Source organism: Onychostoma macrolepis, chromosome 10 (assembly GCF_012432095.1).
Source record: "Onychostoma macrolepis isolate SWU-2019 chromosome 10, ASM1243209v1, whole genome shotgun sequence".
Lineage (NCBI taxonomy): Eukaryota > Metazoa > Chordata > Actinopteri > Cypriniformes > Cyprinidae > Onychostoma > Onychostoma macrolepis.
In genome coordinates this window covers 21372307-21397380 of record NC_081164.1, presented here as the reverse complement: position 1 = coordinate 21397380, position 25074 = coordinate 21372307, and the positions used below count along the sequence as shown (strand labels likewise).

The window sequence follows — 25074 nt, the reverse complement described above, 5'->3', positions numbered from 1 at the left end:
TAGTGTGTAATGTTGCTGTTGGTACATGAACAGTATCTGCAAAGTTGCTGCGCTGAAAGTTCAAAGTAAGCGGAGATATCGTCTTTTAAAAATCAGGAAGTTTAATGCCTACAAAAACGACTCATATGGGACTACAACGAGATACTTCCCGGGTTGCATACGTAAAAAACCCATAAATTTGCATCAACCCCTCCCTCCGGAACACGCAAAAGAGGGGGCAAGGCCATGTTCTGCGGCTTTGTCGAAGAGGAAGAGTTATAGTGGAGAGTTGTAGTCATGCCGTCGAAACGGTGTTATTTTCACACAGCTGTCAGGTCTTCTGTGTTCGGGCTTCCTACGGACGCTGTAGTTCGTCAACAATGGTTAAAATTTATGTTTGATTATGTTCCTGACAATTACAATCCTAATTTAGCTCTCTGTGCTGCGCATTTTACAGAAGACAGCTTCCAGAATCAAGAGAGTTCAGAGTTCAATGCCGGATTCACACAGAAACTATTACTCAAACATGGAGCAGTTCCAACTTTAAAACCAGAGGCAGCAGTTGTTGGGCCACAACCTGTAAGTAAGATTTCATAATTTTAAATGTATTTGCACGTATAATTTCAGACGTAATGTTTTAGTTTTATCAAGGACGTAAACAAATGCCAACGCTGGCTTTAGTAGACAGTTAGTTAAATGCTATTTCGTGTGTCTATGACAAACGCGTACAAACATTTTGGACCCGAATTTGCAATTATGTACTAATTTTGTAAGTGTATTTTCCATGTATACTTTATGACGTAATTTTTCGATTTGATCAAGACCGTAAACACAAGCCAACGCTGTTTGGTTATAGTAGCCAGTTAGTTCGATGCTATTTTGTGTGTATAAGACAAACGTGTACAAACTTCAAACAATTAAATGTAATCACAACAGCAAACTTCCATTCAGAAACGTTTTGTAGGAGCCGTGCTTGCGGAAGTTCTGCTTGACTCTCTTCATTACCGCTTTCTGGGTCTGATTCTGGCTCAAACTGATACGGCAATATTGACACCATTATTTACATTTGACCGCAGCACATGCAGCGGTCGCCCCGTGAAGGTGATGGGCGTGAAGTTTCCGGACAATGTGCAGTACGCAGTTTAGCCAATCACAACACACCGGGCCAACTAACTAATCTGAGCCCATTGCCTGTTTCTGAGGGAGTGGTTTCATAGAATCAGGAAGTCAACCGGTCGTTCAAATGACAGAGGAGAAAGCGGCTTACAATAAAGGTGAAATATATGAAAAATAAGGCGTTTTTTAACAAACGAAACACGAATACATGTTATATTGCACCCCATAAACACAATCAAGCAAAGAAAAAAAGCAATAAACCACCCCTTTAAAAATAAAGGTGCTTCACGAAGACATAGAAGAACCTTTTTGTCTAAATCGTTCCACGAAGAACCTTTAACATCTGAAGAACCTTTCTGTTTCACAAAAGGTTCTTTGTGGTGATTGAAGGTTCTTCAGATTATAAAAAGGTAAGAAAGAGATGGTTCTTCAAAGAACCTTTGACTGAATGGCTCTTTGTGGAAAATGGTTCTTCTATGGCATCACTGTGAAGAACCTTTTAAGCACTTTTATTTTTAAGAGTGTATTGTTAATGTAAGTCCAACAAATGAACACAATGAGCGTAATATGAAATATATGAATAATTATTTTTTAATTAATATACAAATCCTTACAACATATATGAAGCAACATTATCCTTAAACCAGCCCCATAACCTAGTGACCCATAGATTGACTCCTAAATCAGTCAGATACTGGATCTCAGGGGTCAGCATCTTCCTGCAGACCTCGACATACTGTTGCTCGATGTCGCTCCTCAGGTTGTATCCTAGTATGGAAGCTTTTCCGATGGGCTGCCAGGGCTTCATGTGTCCATCCGTGATGTCCGCCGCGTCCACGGCTCCTCCGCCGTCAATGCAGATGGCCTCCATCTCTGCGTTTCTCCTGCGCAGCTCCCTCACCTGCTCCTCCATTCGGCTCCAGCCGTAGTTCTCCACACGCGCCCAGAAAGTGGAGTTAAAATGCCGATAAAGTCGCCAGTCGGCTCCATTCCATTCCCGAGCTCGAGTCCTCAGTTTAGGGCTCATGGAAGACACAGACGTGATATTTCTAGCATTGAGTTTAAAAAACAGCAAGTCGTCCATCTGCCAGCACAGAGCGTCTTTAAGCAGAATGAGCGATTCCTCAAAGTGGTCTGAAATTAAAACCATCTGAAAGCGCTTTTCGATGTACTCAATGCTTTCTTGGACTCTCACATCATCAGCTTCCAAATTATTCTCGAAGCCGAAGTCGAAAAACTGTAGATTCTTGAGGTAGAAAGCGTTGATTCCCTGTGGGTTGAAGTAGCGGTTTGGATCATTGAGAAACTCCTCCAATTGGTTTTCTCCAGCGATTCTCCACGTTTGAGGCACGTAGACTTTGTAGTAGTGAAACGAGGACTCAAAAAGCTCTGCAGGATCTCGTAGGATAGTGAAGAAGAAGGCATCCGCCGGGAACAGCTTCTCCACTTCAGGTGCATTGAATCGCATGTGGTTGCACAAGATGTTATAGCATAGGCCTGGCTGGTAGCTCTTCACTTGGGTTCGGTAGAAGCTCGACGGGTAGAAGAAGTCGTTACGGCTGTCTGGGAGAGCAAACCTCAGCTGGTGCTTTTCTCCGAAGCGCAGGAGAACGTTCATCAAAGTGCTGCTGGCCGTCTTGTGGGTCTTCATGAACATCAGGTTTACTTTAGGCGTGCAGGTCGCATTTTCTTTGAGAGTTTGCTGTGAATTGTTACGCACTTGAACATTTGGTGCACAAGGGGCCAGAGAAACACTGAAAAGACAGAAATAAACACAAACTGTCACAATCACTGGGGTTTTGATTATAATATGTTGATTTGATCCATTTTGAAGACTTCAAAGTACATGGGAAATGGTCCTTTGAATTTAATTTATTGAATATAATGAAATATATAAATTAAATAAAAAACATTTTTTTAAATAGAAATGCGACAAATATGAAAACATGAAGATTAAAAAGACTTATGTTTGCATTATATTTGAAAATAAAGCAGTTATATAGCAGTAGTATATTTCAATTTTATTCCATTTTACTTCAGACTTACACTCAAGTTCCATTTAGGTTACAATTAAAGGCATTCTCATTGTACATATATATAATGTATGTATATTGTATAATATATTTTTAATTTTTACAGAAAAAATTCTAAATATTATAGTAAATAATAACTGTTAATTAGTGAAATTAATTATGTTAGTATATATGCTGAAAAACTGTAAATGGCTTATGTAATTGTATGCAACTTTACTGTAGAAATACTGTTAATTACTGTCAAATTTATGGTTTTTGGAGCTAAAAACTATGAATTGACATGTTAAAAAAACACTAAAAGGTCATTTCCAGAAATCTTTGCATGACATATGATTACATTTTATTGAAATAATTAAATTTTCCTTATTTTCATTATCAGTAACATACATTAGGTGTTTTGTGTTATTTCAGGTTACTTAATTGACGTTTAACATGTTTCCATGATGGTGTTTTGTCTAAAATGTGTATTAGCCTTGTTTTATAGGCCATGGACTTATTACGAAATCTGACTCATCATTAGGCTTTCTGATTTACCACTGGTATTGTTATTATTATCGTGGTTATCAGCACATTATACGGTAAAAAGCAGTTTGGCAGATCAAGGTATTAACATAATTTACAAACTTTAATGAAATGCATTGTTATTAGATGTGAGATATACAGGCCTCTGATGCTGTAAGCATTGTCACAGTGTTTTTACAGTGAATTCCTGGCAACTTTTTTAATGTAAATTTAATGAGATATTTTTATATACAGTGGATCACATGGCACCAAAATAATGCAAAAATATTAGAACACATACTTATTTTAATGTAACAAGCTTTTTTACAGTGATATATACAGAAATATATATACCTTACCTGTGTGTAGAAAGGAGGGTTGATGTAGTCAAACGGTAGAAACCCACGATGCAAATCACAGACACCACCAAAAACAGCTTTTGTATCAGTCGCTTGCCTCTATTCCCCATTTGATTCACAATTCCAAACTCTGCTGGATCCTTGAAATCAAATCATACACAGACAAATGAGTCCACTCTGTCTAAACCTGTGTCCACTTGCATAAACTGCACTGTAAAAAAAAAGAATAAACATTTGAGGCAGTTTAAGGCAACCAGCTTCAGCAGATTTTTGAGTTTTCTCAACTTATTTTTGTAGGAGATTTTTGAGTTTTCTCAGTTTTTGTTGTATAAACTTAAAACAACAAGTTGAGAAAACTCAAAAATCTGCTGAAGCTGGTTGCCTTAAACGTTTAAGTTCTCTCAACCTTTTTGTTTTAAAGATTTATTTTTGGCATTTTTGCCCTTTATTGATAGGATAGTAGTGAGACAGGAAGCAAAGTGGGAAAGAGAGGGGGGATGGGATCAGGAAAGGTCCACAAGTCGTGACTCAAACACAGGACGCCCAAAGCTCAATGGCACTACATGTCAACACACTGCCCACGAGGCTATCGGCGCAGACAAGTTCTCTCAACCTTTGAGAGAAAATAAAAAAATAAAAAGTTGCATAAACTTAAAAAGTTTAAGGCAACCAGCTTCAGCAGATTTTTGAGTTTTCTCAACTTGTTGTTTTAAGTTTATACAACAAAAAGTTGAGAAAACTCAAAAGTCTCCTACAAAAATAAGTTGAGAAAACTCAAAAATCTGCTGAAGCTGGTAAACTTTTTTTCTTTTTCTTTTTTACAGTGTGCTTAGACAAGTCAGCAGGGGAGCAGGCATTTTGTAAGAGAGGGGCACACAGCTATCAGTCAGTGTGACCTGAAAGGGCAAAACAATCACATACTTTCATAAAACAGATTTAAAAAAAACTATGGAAGTGGTGAAACTAACTAGCTAAAACTAGAACTTTTGAACAAAAACATTATAGTAAATCAACCCTTGTGCTGTGCTGAAATTCCTTCACCTTATTTGGTGTTTCTGGTGAAAAAAAAAAAAAAATCACCAGCAGCTTTTTAAAAATTGTTTATAAATCTTTCTTTATGCAATATTGTCACCACATCTGGGATTCAGTCTTTTTGTCAACTTGTTTTCTTTCAGTTAGCACAGGTTTTGTATTTTATTTTGTAACCGATTGATCATATTGATCTGAGGTGCATTTCCCAAAAGTAACTATGTTCGTGAGTTCCATTGTTATCAATAGAGTTCAGTGGAACTAATGATCATGGTTAGCTGACGATACTTTTGGGAAATGCACCCCTGATCAGTTTTTGAGTGAAAAAGCATTATTTTGACAATATTGAAAGTTACCCATACTCGGAATTTGTGCTCTGCATTTAACCCATCTAAAGCACACACACACACACACCGGAGCAGTGGGCAGCCAATGCTGCGGCGCCCAGGGAGCAGTTGGGGGAATTGGTCCTTTGCTCAAGGGCACCTCAGTCATGATATTGAAGGTGGAAGAGAGCGCTGTACATTCACTCCCCCCACCTACAATTCCTGCCAAACCTGAGACTCAAACTCACAACCTTTAGGTTACAAGGCTGACTCTCTAACCATTAGGTCACGACTGCCCACTCATATTCCATATTCACTCATAACCTGAAGTGTGAAAGCTCAGATCAATGAGACCTACGATCAAAGCAGAATCAGAGACTTACAAGGAATTTTTTGTAGGCCAGCCAATAGCCGGCCAGCTATTTTTTTCAAACAGTGTTTGAAAAATGTTTTATTTTAGTTTTAGTCCAATGTGAAAACATTAACTAGCATTTTCATGAAAAAGAAAATTGACTTTTGATTGAAAATAGACTCAGACCCTGTGTTTGGGAAAGAAGGAAGTCTGCAGTACATTACCTGTCGACTGACTAGTCAGACTCGTTTTTAACATGTGCAGTGTTGTAACTGTCATCTGAGTTTCATAATGAGTTTTATAAGATATATTTTGCTTTTGTTATGAGACAAACTTTCTTGACCCGTCTGCCTAAATTGTCAGAGTATCATAATCATCATCATCACCACTGTTGTGTAAATAGTGTGTTTAGGAACTAGTTTCGTGGATTTGTATGCACGCATCTGTCAGTATTTGTACAGAAACAGTGTTTTATACTCTGTGTTGACACACCAAACAGCTTTTTGCAAGTGTTTAGAAGAACAACTCCTGTTTCAAAGATTCATCTCATGCCTTAATCTCCAGCTAAACATTTCAGCTCAATTTATAAACGCAGCATTTACTATATGAAGTGAGATCAGTGATGTATAATATTTCTAAATAAGTGGACAAAACTAACCAACCAACTTGAGATAATATTTTAGTTTATATTAATATAATTTATAATTTATCTTTATATATATATATATATATATATATATATATATATATATATATATATATATGTCTATAATCTTTTCATTCATTTTCATTTCAGTTTCAGTTTTAGTTGTTTTAATACATCAAGTTAAACTAAATGAAAACGAGAAATATAATATGTTCCAAGAAAGTTTTCTTTATGCATATTTTTTTGCAAAATATTATTAATAATAATATAATTTAATTAACTTAATTATTATATTAAAATACATCTGTGTTGTTTTAATATAATTCATATGTTGCTATAGTTTTATAAATATTTTGAATTGATTTATATATTTTCTGTTTTGATTCAGGTTTAGTAGTTTTGTGTTTTTTTTTTTTATTTGTTTTGATATTTTTTTTTTTTTTCAGTTTTAGTTTGTTATTTTAGTACATTGATTTAAACTAAATGAAAATGAGAAATATAGTTTACCTATAAGAAGCATGTTCTACATTTGTGTTCATATTTTCTCATATTTTGAGAATTTAAAGAATGACAAAAATTCAGTAAATCCTGTAAATGAAAATCGCATGTGATGTACTTTGTGAGAGGCATGTCAGATATGCATCACAAGACATTCAACACTTTGCCAACTTATGCATACTCAAAGGCTTTGATCTGAAATCACATTATGAAACTAATACAGTATTACAGTATATAATACAGTATACTTGCATTTATTGTACAGAATTTGTATCAAACAGCCAGTTTGCAGATTGATTTCATAAAAGATTTAGATGTTGCATGCCTACCTGATCAGTCCTTGTTAAAACAGGATTGCACGATCACGTTAATTCCCAAAATACGCCCAGAGATCTCCCAACATGACCAAAGACAGAGCTAACAGAGCTCAAAACTGTAATGTATTGATACGAAGGATCTGCACACGCATCTATAGCTCTCATCCAGCTGTGGGAACCTGTGCTACTGGTGACAGAGAAACACTTGTTCCTGTTTTCTGTGAATGGGGCGGGACGCTGTATTACTGTCTGATGTTTGTAGGTGATAAAGTGTATATCTGGATCGTGCAATAGGAGAACACACCTATCTGTGATTTAATAAGAACATGAAAAGCTCAGCTTCACTGTTAACTTGTTTCATGTTTTATGAATCGTCTGATGTGGGCAATCCCTCTCTGTAACACACACACACATACACACACTCTGCTCATGTTCTGTCACGTTGAACTATGCGATATCCACATGTGCTTACAGTGAATTCAGACTTGTGTTTAACACTTTAAATAATCAGTAAGTGTTTTTTAAAACAACACCTTATGAACAGATTTATGAAGCAGATTCATGCGTTTATCCAGAGTGACTTACAGAAATTATTGTTACTGGTTCCTGATTTGCCAATGTCTACCACCAATGAAAATTCAAAAATTAGTTACTTGTAACTAGTTACTTCCCAACACTGTGAAGAAGATATGACAACCTACATGTCATGTGACCAATAACAGATATCAGAGAACCGTGAAATGTGAATGTTTTGATAAATTATGATTTGTCAGGGATTCGGCTGACAAAAAATGTTTGGGAATCCTTACTTTGTGATGTATCATTCAGAATCTGTATGTTATATTAATCCAGACTTCTTCTTTTCGTACAGCTGCCTCTGGCGATCACTGGCATTTTCTCAATCGCATGTCTGCAAGAGCTGATGGTTATTCTTCTCAGACTCAAATGCCTCAACTACAGACGTCTGGTTTGACCTGGACAGTGCAATCACTCAGGATTATAACTTTGAGTACAGACTATGAAGAAGGATTGTATGGAAATATTAGCCTCTTTAAGCATTTAGGCTCTTACATTACAAATCACGCTCTCTGTGGAGCAGAGCATAAAAGACAGGAATATCATTCTTAATTAATTCAATGTGAATAGTTACGAGAATGAGGTATTACTATTGAATGATGCAAAAAAAAAAAAAAAAAAAAAAAGTTATCCCCAAATTACATATATTATAATGTGCACGTTTTCTAATATAAGCTCTCAATATCATTGTGTTATTGACTTTTGTGTTATGTTATCAGTCGAAAAAGCCTCTTTATGATTTTATGTACATATTTCAAACCCAGCAAGGGTTTATTCATGGTCCATCACTATTACATATTAATGAAGATGTGCACATGCATAGTTTGATTCAGGACTGTTTAAATAATAAGTGTACTATATTTCCCTCATGATAAAATCTGCTAAATATAGATTATAAAATGAAATAATTTCATTTAAAAAAGAATAATTAGTATTGTATCATCTTAAAATGGGTTATGGGTTGGTTTTAGTGGGAGCACTTTGTAGACAGTCAGACTGGGAAACAAGAAAAGTGGTTTATTAAATTTATACATTAAATTAATACATATAAAACATTTATCTGTTTACTTTTTGTTTCATTCTTTATTTAAATGTACAAATAGAATATAAATGAATTAGTGTGTAAATTAATTATAAATGAATATAAATTAATTATAAATGACATTTTGACATTTTTTCAAGATAATATATAATATAAAATAATATAAAAATATATTTAATGATGAAGATGTCATTCACTTGTTTTGTATACCCACAGTGAAATTTTGGTTAGATTATTTAATGTTAATCCAATCTCATTTTGTAAGTGACTTTTCTTTGGATTGTTTGACTACTTGAAAGAGAATAGAGGAAAATATCACTTAATTTGTGTTTCCTGCTAAATTTCACATACTAAAATTTACTGGCTTTATAACTGTTTTCTTTAGAGTTGAACTAGAGATGTATATGGAAACTATCCAAAGCTCGGTTAATCTTAAAGTAGGCAAATCTGTATCTCTATATGCGTATATTTTATTTAAACTGTGTTAGCGCCGGTAAAGGCTACATTTGTGGTGTTTTGTCTGTATTTTGTACAGGTTTCAGCTGTCTGCTGCAGTTGCTCGTTTCAGTCTGAAGGGGGCGGAAGTTTGTGTCACTTCCTGATCCGGGGAGGGGAAGCGCGTGCGCTTGTTTATCCTCGGTTTTTATTTCAAGCTGCAAATTACAGAGGTAAATCAAACTATTAATTTCGGTTATATTTCATCTTTAACCATATTCGTGCATGAGAAAAAGACCGACCTCGTTATTTGCTGGTGTTTGTCATTTTGCTTTGAGCAGTTGTCTCAACAAAGAAGCTAGTAAGCTAGTATGCTAATGTGATTGTGTTGTATTGTTATTAAACACAAATATCACAATTTTAGATTTTTTAAGCTGACTGCTATATATATTGTAGTGGAAATGAACGGATTTGGGTTGATATTTTGAATTAAATAACGAATTAAATGCGTAAGATGAGATGTTAGCAATGTTAGCAGCTGTCATGGCTGTCCTCTGATTTGCATTCGACTTCTTTTATTGAAGTCTGCAGAAAAAGTAGATTAAATGTGAACGGATTATAGTATTAAATATTCAAACACATATTTGCATAGTGACTCTCTTTACAAAGCTCATATCAGAGGTTGATTTGGCAGTTATTTATTATGTCCTGTCTATTAAAATGTATGTTGCATGCCATTTAACATATTAAAAGTCATTTTTCTAGGCCTTAGCTAGAAGTATGGTCACTTAATATGTATTATATGTGACCCTGGACCACAAAACCAATCATAAGGTTCAGTTTTTTTTTTAAAATAGAGATTTATACAATAAATAAGCTTTCCATTGATGTATGGATTGTTAGGATCGGACAATATTTGGCTGAGATACAACTATTTGAAAATCTGGAATCTGAGGGTGCAAAAAAAAAATCAAAATACTGAGACAAATCGCCTTTAAAGTTGTCCAAATTAAGTTCTTAGCAATGCATATTACTAAGTTTTGATATATTTACGGTAGGAAATTTTCAAAATATCTTCATGAAACATGATCTTTACTTAATATCCTAATGATTTTTGGCATAAAAGAAAAGTAATTTTGATCATTTTGACCCATACAATGTATTGTTGGCTATTTCTACAAATATACCCATGCTGCTTACGACTGGTTTTGCGGTCCAGGCTCACAAATGTCAAACTGAGGTGATATTTTCCCTACAGAACGAGGTTAATTATGATTTACTGGCCAATGAATTAGTGCATCAGATGCAAATGTGGTTTAAAGACGTTATTCAAATGTTTCATGGTGGATTGGAGGCATCAGGCCCTTGTTCCTCATCTGTCCCTCATATGTGTTCATTTTAATTGATTGTCCTTGTTTCTAAGTTTTCAGACTGTGGTCCTGGAGGCTTCTATGCTGGGTTTCTTGAACTCGACATGTTCTGCAACCGCCAGAGTTTAGAGTTGTGAATAGTGGCTTTTAGAAGGACGGACTAGAGTTTGGATGTTCTGAACGCCCTGACACGGAAAACGCTCTATTTCCTTGAAGGCTGCAGGTCCAGCGGGGTTCAAGCCATGTCGGACGGACGGATCTACGTGGGAAACCTTCCTATGGATGTCCAGGAGAGGGACATTGAGGATCTCTTCTACAAATATGGAAAAATTCGGGATATTGAGTTGAAGAACAACAGAGGCACCATCCCGTTTGCCTTTGTGCGATTTGAGGACCCACGGTGAGTCGCGCGGCCTCCGAGAACACGGACGAGGCTTTTTCACGTGTAGAACGAAAATTAGGAGCACTTTCCTCTCTTCCTCTAGGGATGCGGAGGACGCTGTCTTTGGAAGGAATGGATATGGATTTGGAGACTGTAAGCTGCGTGTGGAATATCCACGATCTTCTGGATCCAAATTTAGTGGACCTGCGGGAGGAGGACCGCGGGGAAGGTTTGGGCCCCCGACGCGCAGATCTGAGTTTCGTGTTATTGTGACAGGTGAGTTAAGAGGATTGAGGCTTCATGCAAGAATAATACGACTTAAAATAGTCCTGATAACACTGCTTCAATTAATTGTATAGCATTGTATAGCTACTATAGTTAACTAAAACTGTTAAAAATTTCAATGTTAAATAAAAAAAAATCTAAAATTTCATTTTGAAAATAAAATATAAAAATAAATTAAATAAATATTTTTTTTAAATCTATTTTATTTCAGCTAGTTGCCAAGGCAACAATTCTCATTTTCATTTAGTTCATCTTGTAGTAAAATAACTAAAAGTGAATAAAAACTGTATAGACATATTTATAAACAACTGAAATGATAAAAACACACAAAAAATTGCTAAAACGTTCACTGAAATTAAAATGAAAACAGAAAATGTATACAAATAAAATTTAATTCAAAATATTTACAAAAATTGTAGTAGTATATCAACGATCCTAAAATAACTCAATAATTTAACTAAAGAGTAGGGATGGCCGATAGCCGATACCGATATATTTCCTATTGTTTGGAAACAACACCAAGTCTCTCCTGTGAAGAAATTATAAGATAATTATTTTCAGTTTTTTATTTTATAGTTTTTAACAAGAACTTATTTGGTAGAATTAAATAAACAATAATAAAGTTCTTTTATAATGACAGTACATTGAAGATTTGAAAATAACTATAAATAAACTATATATTAATCCCTGCATTTTTTTATTTTTCCAGAAAGATGCAGTGGTAACCTTAACATTTTAAGATGTAACATTTGTAAATGGTCTAAAGCAAAAGAGTTGAAAAAACTTTGAAAATCTTTTAGAGCTCATAATTTGTTTAAAAATTATAACATATTACACATTAATTAATAAATCGGTATATATAAAATTATTTAAGTGTCATGTTTGTATTTTTTTTTTTTTTTTTGGATCATGTAAGCTATAGATTCTGACCTTTAAATAAAAATATACTCATGATTTTATGGCATCAATTACTGCTTTATTTAATCATAAACGCAGTCTAAATATTATGTGTGTATTTTGCTTTAATTTTATTAGAAGTAGGCCAACAGCGCCCCCTACGGAATTAAAACTCTTCCCCGAGTGGGCATTTGGACCCGGGGGGGAGGCTGCCACTGCACGTGCTTTTACTATTTACTCTATCATACACCGAACGCGTCATTCTGTACGTGCAAATGCAGAGATCCAAAACTGTGAATCTAATCATCATTCAAGCAAAACTGTGCTTCAAGTATGAGCCACACTGCTGACGTGATCTAATCGCTAGCACACCCTGAGCACAGTTAAGCACATGTGAGTTAATGTATTACTCTTATTGGCAAGACATATCGGCATAATTTTTCATATAGGGCCGATGCCGATATTTACATTTAAAGCCATTATCGGCCAATTTCGATACTGGTCCGATAATATCGTGCATCCCTACTAAACAGTATTTAAAGAGACAGTTCACCCCAAAATTAATGTTGTCATCATTTACTCACCAAACCCATAATTCATATTCAAAATTTGAATTTAACATAAGTTTAATGAAACCTGGGGTTTTACACAGATGTTTGCGGCACTTTCTTGTACAAAACATCAAGACTGTAGCATAATCAACACCTTTGGCCCGTGTGCAGGTCTTCCTCCCAGCGGCAGCTGGCAGGATCTGAAGGACCACATGCGGGAGGCTGGAGATGTGTGTTTCGCTGACGTGCAGCGTGACGGCGAGGGTGTGGTCGAGTTCCTCAGACGTGAGGACATGGAGTACGCACTGAGACGCCTGGACGGCACAGAGTTCAGATCCCATCAGGTCAGGGTCCCGGGGAACCAGTTCCATTCATTAAACATAAAATTCAGTTCATCCTTCGGATTGTTTTTTTTTTTTTTTTTTTTTAATTAAAAAAAAAAGTAAAAAATACATTTGCCCTGCCTAAAACTATCTCTAATTGCCCTTTATCTTCTCATGCATTAATGGTTTAATTCCTGTGGAAGATACGTATTGATACACGTTGATATTTTTGTTTAACATATATAGTGATACACTGCCATTGACTACCATTTGAGGTCTTTTTTTAAAAATTATAATTGTATTTTTGTTCTCTCAACTTATTCACTTTTATTTTGAGAATTCATTTTTATTTTTTACATTTTAGTTCTGTTATAGGTATCTGTTTTTAATTCATTAAAAAGAGGTCAGTAAGATTAAGAAATTAATACTTTTATTCAGCAAGGATGCATTAAATTAATTTAAAAAAATTACAGTGAAGATATTTAAATGTTCCAAAAGATTTCTATTTCAAATAAGTGCTGTTCTTTTGAACTTTATATTCATCAAATAATCCTGAAAATAAAATGTATCACGCTTTCCCCAAAATATTGGGCAGCACAACTGTTTTCAACACTGATAATAATCAGAAATGTTTGTTGAGCAGCAAATCAGCATGTTAGAATGATTTCTGAAGGATTGTGTGACACTGAAGACTGCAGCAATGATGCTGGAAATTCAGCTTTGATCACAGCAGTCGATCCCATTTTAACAGATATTCACATAGAAAACAACTATTTTAAATTGTAATTATATTTCACTATTTTTACTGTATTTTTGATCAAATAAATGCAGCCTTGGTGAGAAGTAGAGACGTCTTTTAAAACAAAAAAAGTCTTCCTGATCGCAAACGTTTAAACGGTAGTGTATATGTTAGTCTATAGTTTTAAGATTTTTGCGTGTAATCCATTATTAATTTAGCATAGACTTCTGAGGTCAGGTGGTTTCAGGGCTAGTGATTATAATACATAAAATATCATTTTTAAACAGAAATTCAAATGTTAAGTGCATTGTAGTGATCATAATATTTACTTTTTTTAACCTACTATTTATTTATATTTAATGCACATCTAAGTAGCTGACCAGTTCACTGAAAGTTACAGTCAAACCAAATTTTATTCAGACATCTTCAACATTTCTCACATTATCACAGTATATTCACTATAGTTTAGAAAATACTAATAAAATATGACAAGACAAGTTAAACTGTGTCAGAACAAACTCATCTTGATAATGTCAGAGTACTTTGATAGAAAGGTATGTAATGGATTACAATCAACCAAAAATTATTCAGCTGTTACATTTAAGTACACAATTGTGACCCTGGAGCACAAAGCCAGTCTTAAGTCGCTGGGGTATATTTGTAGCAATAGCCAACAATACATTGTATGGGTCGAAATTATTGATTTTTCTTTTATGCCAAACATTATTAGGATATTAAATAAAGATCATGTTCCATGAAGATATTTTGTAAATTTCCTACTGTAAATATATCAAAACTTAATGTTTGATTAGTAATATGCATTTCTAAGAACTTCATTTGGACAACTTTAAAGGCGATTTTCTCAATATTTCGATTTTTTTTGCACCCTCAGATTCCAGATTTTCAAATAGTTGTATTTTACTGGTAGTTTTACTGGAAGAATTTTTGGGTATAATAGGCCTGTCACAATTTACTTTTTGCCATCCTCACTTACATAAATGAACTAAAGTGTCCTGCACCCACTGATATCAGAAATTATATCTGGTGTCTGAATAATTTTTGGTTTGACTGTATATTCTATACAAATATATATATATATATGTGTGTGTGTGTGTGACACAACTTTTTTTTAAAAACTAAAAAGAAAGCATCTCCGGAATCAGTGGTTTGTTGCTGTCTGTGTTTCTGAATATTGTTTGTTTGTGGCTCAGGGAGAGACGTCCTACATCAGAGTGATGGAGGAGCGGGGCACAAGCTGGGGTCGCTCGCGCTCCCGCTCCAGGTCTCGAGGACGTTACTCGCCCCCATACCAGAGCAGAGGGTCACCGCCACCCCGTTACCGATCGCCCCCGCGTCACATGACCCGCCATAGTCCGCCCTCCCGCCGAGCGCCGCTGCAGCATCACAGCCCGCCGCCACGGCACTATCGATGAGCGGTCTTCTCCACCGCCACACCTTTCTTTCTCAATTTTGTAATTTACATTCCATTGTAGGAACCCCAATGGCCTTATTCACCATTCAGTTCATGGAGAGCTTGCGAATATGTTAATGATCACGTGGTTGACGCTGCATATGTTTACAGATGTGGTTATGATTGTGAAAGATCTGAAGATGAATAACCCGTTTTGTGATTATTGATATGAGGCAACAGACTAAAGATGTGTTGTTTGTGATTAATCTGGTCCATTTCATAGACATTGACTTTTATTATTTTGTTTTATGATTTGATTAAAAGGCTGAAGTTTTAAAAATGTTTTTTTTTCTGTAATCTCCCCATGTGATTTTTCTTTCTTTTTTTCTCGTTTTGTATCATGTGATGACGGTATGCATTTTTTTTTTTTTCAATTAAAGCATTGAATCAAGGTTACTCTATATCGAGTCATTTTTACAAACTATTGTTTTGCAGGAATAATGGAAATAATAACAGAAAATCTGGAAATAGAGTTTAAAAAATGAAGTCATTGAATTATCAGTAATAAAATTATGCTTTAATTTAAAAATGCATTATTGAATGTTGACTCATGATGCATCAACTGATGTTAAAAGATATTTGATTAAAAAATGTTGAAACATTAAGGTTATTAAATGCTTTAGAAATATTGCTTGTTGTTAGTTCACGTTAATGTAATTAATAAATGTAATATTGTAATGTGTTAATGAATTCTCCTATAGCAGTTAATATTTTTTAATTATGCTGGGCTCTCGATATTTCCTTAGTGAGATGTTTGAGCTGTTGCATATTTAATTCATGAGATGTTCTGTCTTATCTGAGCCATTTGTCCACATGAAGTGTAATTGTTTAAATCTTTTCATTTCAAGGATTGCTAACACATGGAAAACAATCACAACTGATTAAAAGCATGGAAATGCACAATCAGACTTTAAATTAGTCCATTAGTTTAATTGTTCCATTAGTGTAATAGACTGATTTATTCTGATTTGACGCTCCAGATGTAATTGTGTTTCAGTTATGTTGGAGTTTGATGTGATTAGACATTAATGATTTGTTAGGCTAATCTCTTAAACAACGTCTTAATGGTAGTCTCTATAATCAATATCTTACCTTCAAAGCCATGAACACATCTTTAAAATCTTATAAAATTTTAAGGCATTTATTATTTCTCAACTCTGTGTGGTAAAATTCCCATTATTAAAGGTTCAGTTTTCATTCATGAAATGAAATTACCGTTATAACCAAGAGATGGCAGTACAGGCTGCAGCTGCCATTTCAACTTAGTTTTTCACGTCTTTTGATTTATTATAAAATAGATATTATAACAAATGTAGTACTTTGTCGCACTGAAGTATAAAGTATAGCAAGTGCAGAAAGTCACAGCCTATAATGCTGAATTATTTAAATACCTATATAGTCAAATACAAATTATATAAGTTGGTACAACAAATAAAATAATGCATTCAATATTTTGAAATGTTTCGATTTAATTTAAATAATTAGGCTACATCGTTTAAGTTTTATCCAACACAGACCTGTAGTTTTGTTAGTCTGAATTTAGTCTGAATCACTTAATGCACAGCTTTATTTTGAGGTGATTCATTCCGTTGCCACTGTAAGTCCCTGCTAAAAGAAAAAACAATAGAAGCCCAATAGAAACCATCACAGAAATTCAAATGGTTTCCATTAAAATACCATTATAAACCATTAGCTTTTTCCAGTAAAATCATTACTCCTTTTTGTAGTGTGTTTTGGGCATTTTTCCAATAGGATTTAACATCCCACCAATAGAATCCATCACATACCAGTTGACACCATTATAGTTTCCATTAAAACCAATACAATTCCCATTATAACCATTAAAACCATTACATTTTCTATTGTGTTTTGGGCAGGGTTCTATTGTTTTATTCAGCAGGGATGACTCGCGGCATGATTTAACGCGTAAGTTTAACATTCGCATTTTGTCATTCCTGAAACGGAATACGTGGACGTTTGGTCATCTTAGACAAACAAAACTTTTCTCCTAATTGTGAATGGATTATGTAGAGAAACCGAGGAAAGGACGCTCCTTTTACTGCACAGTGCACTTGACTGGAAATGACTGAGCTGGATTATCTACAACCAGGAAGTAACCGCGCGCGCACAAGGTCAATTCTAGTTCAATGCTTGCAATTTTCACTGATGGATCTAAAGATCCGGAAACAGGTCAAGCTCCAGCAGCAGTATATATCCCACATTATCAAGTTAAAATTGGTAAAAGATCAAGTAGGAGTTTACACAACAGAGATGGCAGCAATATTGTTAGCAATCAGGTGGATGGAGGATTCTCGACCAATGAATGTAGTGATGTGCTCAGATTCTTATTCAGCATTATCAAGTCTAATTATTGGGAGATCCTCAAGACAAGATATTCTGCATGAAATTATTTTAAGTATTTACAGTGTAAATACATTCTGAAGCAAGATATGTTTCTTGTGGGTTCCAGCACATGTGGAAGTAGTTGGAAATGAGGAAGTGGATCATCTAGCAAAGGAGGCACTGAAAAATCTTATATAGAAATGAATATTGCACTTTCAAAGAAGGGTCACACTTTATATTAGGTGGCCTTAACTACTATGTACTTACATCAAAAAATAAGTACAATGTACTTATTGTGGACATATTGTATTGCAAAACAAAACATTGTATTGCAGTAGTTAAGACCACCTAATATAAAGTGGGACCCAAAGAAGAAGTTAAGGCTATTATTAGAACAGCTATAAAAGGCAAATGGCAAGTACAATAGAATGAGGAGGAAAGAGGAAGACATCTTTATCAGATTCAAAATAAAATTGGTGGTGAAAGAGGAAGTCAAGGCATTAGAAGAGAACACAATCATTACTAGACTTCGCCTTGGACATACGGCTCTTAATTATTCCCTGTATGAATGATCAAACACGAGTCTGGTAATTACAGTCTATGTGGATTAGCAGAAACTGTAGAGCATGTATTAATATATTGCACTGCTTATCAAAATGAAAGGAAATTTATGGTGGAAGAGTTAAAAAATAATGGGGATAGGAAATATTACAATTAAAAACTGCTGAATAATGGCTTGGGAAATTATAGAGTGTATAAAGCATTAATGAAATATATAAGAAAGGTACATCTGTTTAATAGGATTTAGAAGCCAATTTATTATTATTGTAATTTTTTTTCTTTCTTTTCTTTTCTTCTTCATATTCCATCAATAACCCACACTCCAGCTCAGTAGGTGGCGGGAATGCGCCTTTCTGTTTGTTTGCCAACCGCCATAAAAAGCCAGAAGAAGAAGAAAAGATGTCCGCCTTGTGTTGTCCTCCTTCACAACAGGGGGAGCAGTGCTTCGTTCACAGTCCTGTGTTATCATCGAGGAAGAGAGCAGCAACAACAACAACAACAGCGTTTGGCAACTGTGCGGTTATTGCCTAATGTGAGCTATCAAATTTACATTAAACATTATAAAATCACTTTGATTTATTTGTTTAGCGTCAGGGCAACTCGTTGGACCTTTTAAATATCTTAATGGTGAGTGAGATGCTATGACAACCTGATTATATTATAAAAGGAAGTCGTCTTTCTGTTGTAATGGCAGCTTTAATATGTTAAACCGCTGTCTCCTGCTCATCCAGGATGATCAGATCTAGACCATAAAACTCCTGAAGATATCAGAAAAGCAGCAGTGAACTCTGCTCATCATGGCCCAACAGAGAGGAGTCAACAGCCTTCAGTTCAACCAGGACCAGAGTGAGTCTTTAGTATAGCTTCCTTGAAAAACATCCTGCTATTTCATTACTAATGCTGCTAGGTTGATTGATTGATTATTTATTGTTTATGTAATTTTAGGGAACTATACCCTGTAACCAGTTAACCAACTCTTTATTACTGATATTTATTCACTAATAATGAGTGATTGACTGATGACCTTTTTTTTTTTGACATCTAGACAGCAAGGTGGCCAATATAATACTATATCCAGGATATAATTTCATGATTGCAAATGAGAAACAAACAAAAAAAAATTGCATTGACAAGGTGGATGTTTGAACCATAAAGTCTATGGTTTGAACTGATTAAAGGGGATATAAAGCCAGTATTATCAAAAATTTAATAAAATATCAGAAAATACTTGTCATTCAGTATTAATGATACACTATTGATTGTTTTTACTATATTCGTTAGCTTTGACTTTTTCCATGTTGTTTAGGTTGTTTCTGCTGTGCCATGGAAACAGGTGTTCGTATTTACAATGTGGAACCTTTAATGGAAAAGGGCCATTTAGGTAAGAGAAGTCTGTGTTTTTCTTTTTAATAAACTTATTTGTTATCTGTGTTAATTGTGTTGATTTGATTGGTCATAGATCACGAGCAGGTGGGCAGCATTGCTCTGTGTTCAATGCTTCATCGATCAAACCTCTTGGCTGTGGTGGGAGGCGGCGTCAACCCCAAATTCTCTGAAATCTCAGGTACACTGGGAGTCTAAAGTGTACTTATATACTTAGATAAAGTATGCTGTTCATTTTCATGTTTCATCTTATATCTGGCAGTATTAATTTGGGATGATGCTCGGGAAGTGCGAGACCCCAAGGACAAATTAGTCCTTGAATTCACGTTCACCAAACCAGTGCTGGCTGTGCGCATGAGGCATGACAAGTAAGAGACACAGCCATGAGACAACAGTGCTTCATCTTTACTCTTAAAAATGCTGTTCGTATTAATAATGTCTCATATTATATCTTTGTACTTGAAGAATCATCATTGTCCTGAAAAACAGGATCTACGTATATAGTTTTCCTGACAACCCTGTCAAGCTATTTGAGTTTGACACTCGAGATAACCCGAAAGGTACTGTGAGCAATGCTTGCAATTTCATATAGTTTCATCAGAAAGAGGCTTGACTTGTTTTATGTATTTTTCATCACTGTGTTTGTAGGTTTGTGTGACCTGTGCCCTAGTTTAGAAAAGCAGTTGTTGGTTTTCCCTGGGCACAAATGTGGCAGCCTGCAGTTAGTGGTAAGACTTATGTGCAAATTGTCATAAAATTTTGCTCTTTAAATCTTGCAGTCATTTATTAAATGAATTACCCCATTTTTCACCCAAAAATGAAAATTGCCTGAATATGTAGTCAAAATGTAAATGTAGATGAGTTTGTTTCATCATCAGAACAGATATGGAGAAATTTATCATTAGTGAATTTATCAAATTTTATCATCAGTGAATGGGTGCTGTCAGAATGAGAGTTCAAACAGCTGATAAAAACATCACAATAATCACACGTAATCCACACCAATCCAGCCCATCAGTTAACATCTTGTGACGTGAAAAGCTGCATGTTTACAACAATTATATGTATCATTAAGATATGTTTAACCTCAAACCATTGCTTCCGTCTAAAATACGAGTCCTCTATCCATAATATTGCTTTCTCCAGTAAAAATGTGGACTCTCATTCACTGCAGAGGATCAAATTGTAAGTGATGTAATGCTAAATTTCTCCAAATCTGTTTCGATGAAGAAACAAACTCATCTGCATCTTGGACAGCTTGAGGGTGAGTGAATTTTCATCAAATTTTCATTGCTGGGTGAACTAGTCCTTTCACATATGTGTAGTATCGCTATACTATGCAGTGTTATTATTTAACATTGTTCATGACTTTTTGACAGGACCTTTCCAACACCAAACCTGGCACATCATCTGCTCCTTTCACTATCAACGCCCACCAGAGTGAAATCGCCTGTCTGGCACTGAACCAGCCTGGCAGTGTGGTTGCGTCTGCGTCCAGAAAGGGCACGCTGATCCGTCTGTTTGACACTACAACACGAGACAAGCTAGTGGAACTACGAAGAGGAACCGACCCTGCTACGCTCTACTGGTATTGTATTTGAGCTGCTTCTTTATCTAGATTCCAGCTCTGCTCACTTTGGACATTCGCTTAAATTCATGAGGTGCATCCTGGGATATTTTCTGAATAGTATTGAAGGAGTTCACATAGATACTGAACACCTGAATTCACTTCACTGTCTGATTAAACTATTCAAAAATCATTTTACAAAGAAATTCATATGAAAACACTTTATTTGTGTATATCAGGGGTTCCCAAATGTTTTTGTCAGCCTAACTACTTAGACGTAAAATATTTAATTGAAATATCCCCTGTAAATGTAAGTTAAAATTTTAAGAATTTAAATACACATTTGCATGTTTATGGTTCTATGATATCTGATAATGGTCACATGGCATGCAAGAAAACAGATAAAATATTGATAATATCTTATTTTTAGTTAGTGTTTTATTTATTTTAATTGCGAAATAAAATTTTATATATATATATATAATATATACATACACACACACACACACACACACACACACATGCATATACACTGTGTGCAGAATTATTAGGCAAGTTGATATTATGGTCATATTTTTTGCCAAGAAAATTTTACCAATTCCAAACCAGAGACCTTGCTTGGGTAAAAAATGCTAAAAAATAACCCTCACTTAATATGAATAACATGCTGAAGTGTTGTGAAATACATGAAGACTGATTTTGTATAGGCTTTATGGACAGATAAGTTGAGAGTGACTCTTGAAGGACCAGCATCACATCCTCTTGTACCACTGTTTAAAGAATTTATCTTCCAGAATCTGGCAGGAAGTTTTAGGAGCTAATTTTAGTCAATCTCTGCAAGACAAACTTTTTAGGATAGGAGATGGAATAAAAATGAGCTCCTAAAACTTACTGCCAGATTCTGGAAGATAAATTCTTTAAACAGTGGTACAAGAGGATGTGATGCTGGTCCTTCGAGAGTCACTCTCAACTTATCTGTCCATAAAGCCTATACAAAATCAGTCTTCATGTATTTCACAACACTTCAGCATGTTATTCATATTAAGTGAGGGTTATTTTTTAGCATTTTTTACCCAAACAAAGTCTCTGAGAACCTGACACCTTGTAATTCTGGAGACTCCAGGAAGGTTGCAGTTCTGGAAAATGATGGTGCTGGAGACTAAATGGTTCCTGATGGTTTCTCACCTAGTTCTGCACCTTAATTCTTAATTCTTTTGCAGTTAACATGCCTTTTCTTCTCCACCTGTTTTTTCTGACCCTGCTGACCCAATGAGCATTTAGCTGCCCAATGATCATGATCATGATCATCTTTGCTAATTCTATTATTGAATTAGTATTGCATCCTTCTCATGGGCATTTAATTATTTTTTTTTTTTACTTTGAGTTAAATCTCTTTTTTGGCTCATTTTATCTGTAAAAGAAAACCTGCCTAATAATTCAGCACACCTGAAACAAGGAGTTTTTGACTTTCAGCCTTCATGGACAATTATATATAACTTAGAAATGATTAAATACAAAATCAATAGTAGTTATTAAGATTGATGTGGTTTGGAATTGGTAAAATTTTCTTGGCAAAAAAATATGACCATAATATCAACTTGCCTAATAATTCTGCACACAGTGTATATATGTGAGTGTGTGTGTGTGTGTGTGTGTGTGTGTATGGGTAGTTGACTAATAAAAATTGGACTCTGTCCTATGGTGTGACAGCAAAAATGTAGAAGTAAAAAACTTAACATACAAATAACAAGAGAATATATAATATAATTTTTTTTTTCAAGTGTGTGTGTAGGGCTGCACAACTATTTCATTTAGCAATATATTAAAATTATATTGCAATTTTTTTTTGTTACATGTGATTTGATATTCTTTTTTTCATGAACCACATTTGGGAAACCCTGGTCTATAGAACTAATTTAAGTAACATTTACATTTACATAATTTAAGTTTCCCAGGGAAAGCAAGAGCTGATAAAATGTAAAAACTGTAACTTGAATGCAATGTAAGTCGGTTTGGATAAAAGTGTCTGCTAAATGTAAATGTAAATGTAAGTAACAATTTCAGTAATATTTCAGCAGAAAGCCTTTCAATCAAAAGAAACCATCATTTAATCTGAGTATGTCCAAACTTCTTCAGTGCATATTATATAAATAAATGCGTATTGCTGTGTTTTGTTGAAGAACAATATACAGCTCCTGATCTGATGATAGATGGAATTATATTACTTAATTCAATAATTAATGATGACATTTTTGTTGTTTACAGTATTAATTTCAGCCATGACTCATCCTTTCTGTGTGCATCGAGTGACAAGGGAACTGTGCACATATTTGCTCTGAAAGACACCAAACTGAACCGCCGTTCTGCGTAAGATTAATCATGTCACTAAAAAATCTTGATTGTCATTTCATTACAGTTTTCGTTACATTCTAGGTGTTCTTTAGAAATATACTAGTAGTTGTAGTTAGAGTCACTGGGTTTTATGTGTGTTTTTTTTGTCTTCTCTAGTTTGGCGCGAGTAGGAAAGGTGGGTCCGGTCATCGGGCAGTATGTGGACAGTCAGTGGTCTCTGGCTAATTTCACGGTGCCGGCTGAGTGCGCTTGCATCTGTGCCTTCGGAAAGAACACCTCCAAAAATGTCAACTCTGTTATTGGTATGTGGGCTTTCGAGACATTTGAGTGAACCGTTATTGATTTGTCTGGTTTCTCATCACTTGTGTCTCTCTTTAAAGCCATATGTGTTGATGGGACATTCCACAAGTACGTCTTCACCCCTGATGGAAACTGCAACCGCGAGGCTTTCGACGTGTATCTGGACATTTGCGATGATGATGATTTCTAAAGCTGGAGATTGAGCTGTAACTAATGTAAAATAGTAGCCTCTTTAACAGCGAACTTTGCTGGTTGTTCCTGATGCTTATTTCTGTGAGATTATGTTACTGCCTTGTATAATCAAATGTACATAAAATCAGTCTGTGAGTAAATGTCTTGTTAACTTTTATCTTATCACTCCACATGCAGGAGTTTCAAAGTCTGTGATCGTTTACTTGTTCTTCAGAGATACTCAACCTTTGAACACTTTTGAATGATTTCTCATCATTCTTTGTCCTGTGTGTGTCTTGTTACTGTTAAGGAATAAGGTTCCTCAACCTTTAAGGAACTTTCATTTATAAATCAATACAGCCTTTTGGGACTAAACATATAGAACAGGGTTTTGGTTTCGTGTTGTGTTTTATATAATAGATGGTACAACTTCTAATATGATAAATCATAGATTTTATCTATAACAAATCTTTGTGTTTTATTTTACACTGTTATGTAAAGAGAAAATATGGTGGCTAGGTGTCTGCATACTGCAGTTCAAAAGTTTGCGGTCAGTAAGATGTTTCTTATGCTCACCAATGTGGCATGTCTTGATATATGCAGGATTTGACAAATAGAAAGTTCAAAAGAACTGCATATGTTTGAAATGGAAATCTTTTTTAACATTATAAATGTCTTTGCTCTCACTTTTGATCAATTTAATGCATCCCAAAAGTATTAATTTCTTTAACAAAATAAAAATAAAATGAAAAAACTGACCCCAAACCTTTGAGTGTAGTTACAGGAAAATAACTAATATATCAGATATAATATAGATAGATTATATAGGTATTCATCCCAAGGTAAATGTAAGGCGTCCTGTAGCTTATACAACATAGAAAACACAAATACACACAATATGAGACACAATAAACATTAAATAAATTAGATAACAATCAAGATTAAAGTAAATCTAAATATAATACTGTAATATGCAAAAAGTAATACTGATATATATTAACAGCACTGCATAGTTAATTAAATATTTAATTTCATATTATATGCATTACTGTATTTATATACATAACATTTTGTAAATACATAAAATGTTAGTGAACAGGTCTGTCAGGCAATGTAATAAATGGGTTTATGTCAGTGGATATCACATTCACCTACCACAGACTTACACAC

General features: G+C 34.8%; 3 protein-coding genes across 5 annotated transcripts; 2 read left to right on the top strand and 1 right to left on the bottom strand.

Annotated features, from left to right (window-relative positions):
- Positions 1-1690: 1690 nt before the first annotated feature.
- gal3st1b (galactose-3-O-sulfotransferase 1b) lies at positions 1691-7311 on the bottom strand. The gene is made up of 3 exons (XM_058788971.1): positions 7169-7311; positions 3989-4128; positions 1691-2849 (listed from the first exon to the last, which is right to left on the bottom strand). The coding sequence occupies exons 2-3, from the start codon at positions 4096-4098 to the stop codon at positions 1706-1708; spliced, it is 1254 nt and encodes a 417-aa protein (XP_058644954.1). The 5' UTR covers positions 4099-4128; positions 7169-7311; the 3' UTR covers positions 1691-1705.
- A 1998-nt stretch (positions 7312-9309) lies between these two features.
- On the top strand, positions 9310-15623 carry srsf9 (serine and arginine rich splicing factor 9). 2 transcript variants are annotated; one of them, XM_058788968.1, is made up of 5 exons: positions 9310-9442; positions 10796-10979; positions 11065-11237; positions 12866-13038; positions 14968-15623. In XM_058788968.1, exons 2-5 carry the CDS (start codon positions 10822-10824, stop codon positions 15187-15189), a joined length of 726 nt encoding a protein of 241 aa, XP_058644951.1. In that variant the 5' UTR covers positions 9310-9442; positions 10796-10821; the 3' UTR covers positions 15190-15623. The 2 variants fall into 2 exon arrangements, with proteins under 2 accessions (XP_058644951.1, XP_058644952.1); XM_058788969.1 differs by having other exon boundaries at positions 10633-10979.
- A 2916-nt stretch (positions 15624-18539) lies between these two features.
- Positions 18540-24379, top strand: wdr45 (WD repeat domain 45). Of its 2 annotated transcripts, none has more exons than XM_058789377.1 (11): positions 18540-18758; positions 18863-18977; positions 19438-19512; positions 19591-19695; positions 19777-19882; positions 19980-20074; positions 20163-20242; positions 20894-21102; positions 23347-23448; positions 23590-23735; positions 23814-24378. In XM_058789377.1, the coding sequence occupies exons 2-11, from the start codon at positions 18929-18931 to the stop codon at positions 23921-23923; spliced, it is 1077 nt and encodes a 358-aa protein (XP_058645360.1). In that variant the 5' UTR covers positions 18540-18758; positions 18863-18928; the 3' UTR covers positions 23924-24378. The 2 variants fall into 2 exon arrangements, with proteins under 2 accessions (XP_058645360.1, XP_058645361.1); XM_058789378.1 differs by having other exon boundaries at positions 18554-18663; positions 23814-24379.
- Positions 24380-25074: the final 695 nt, after the last annotated feature.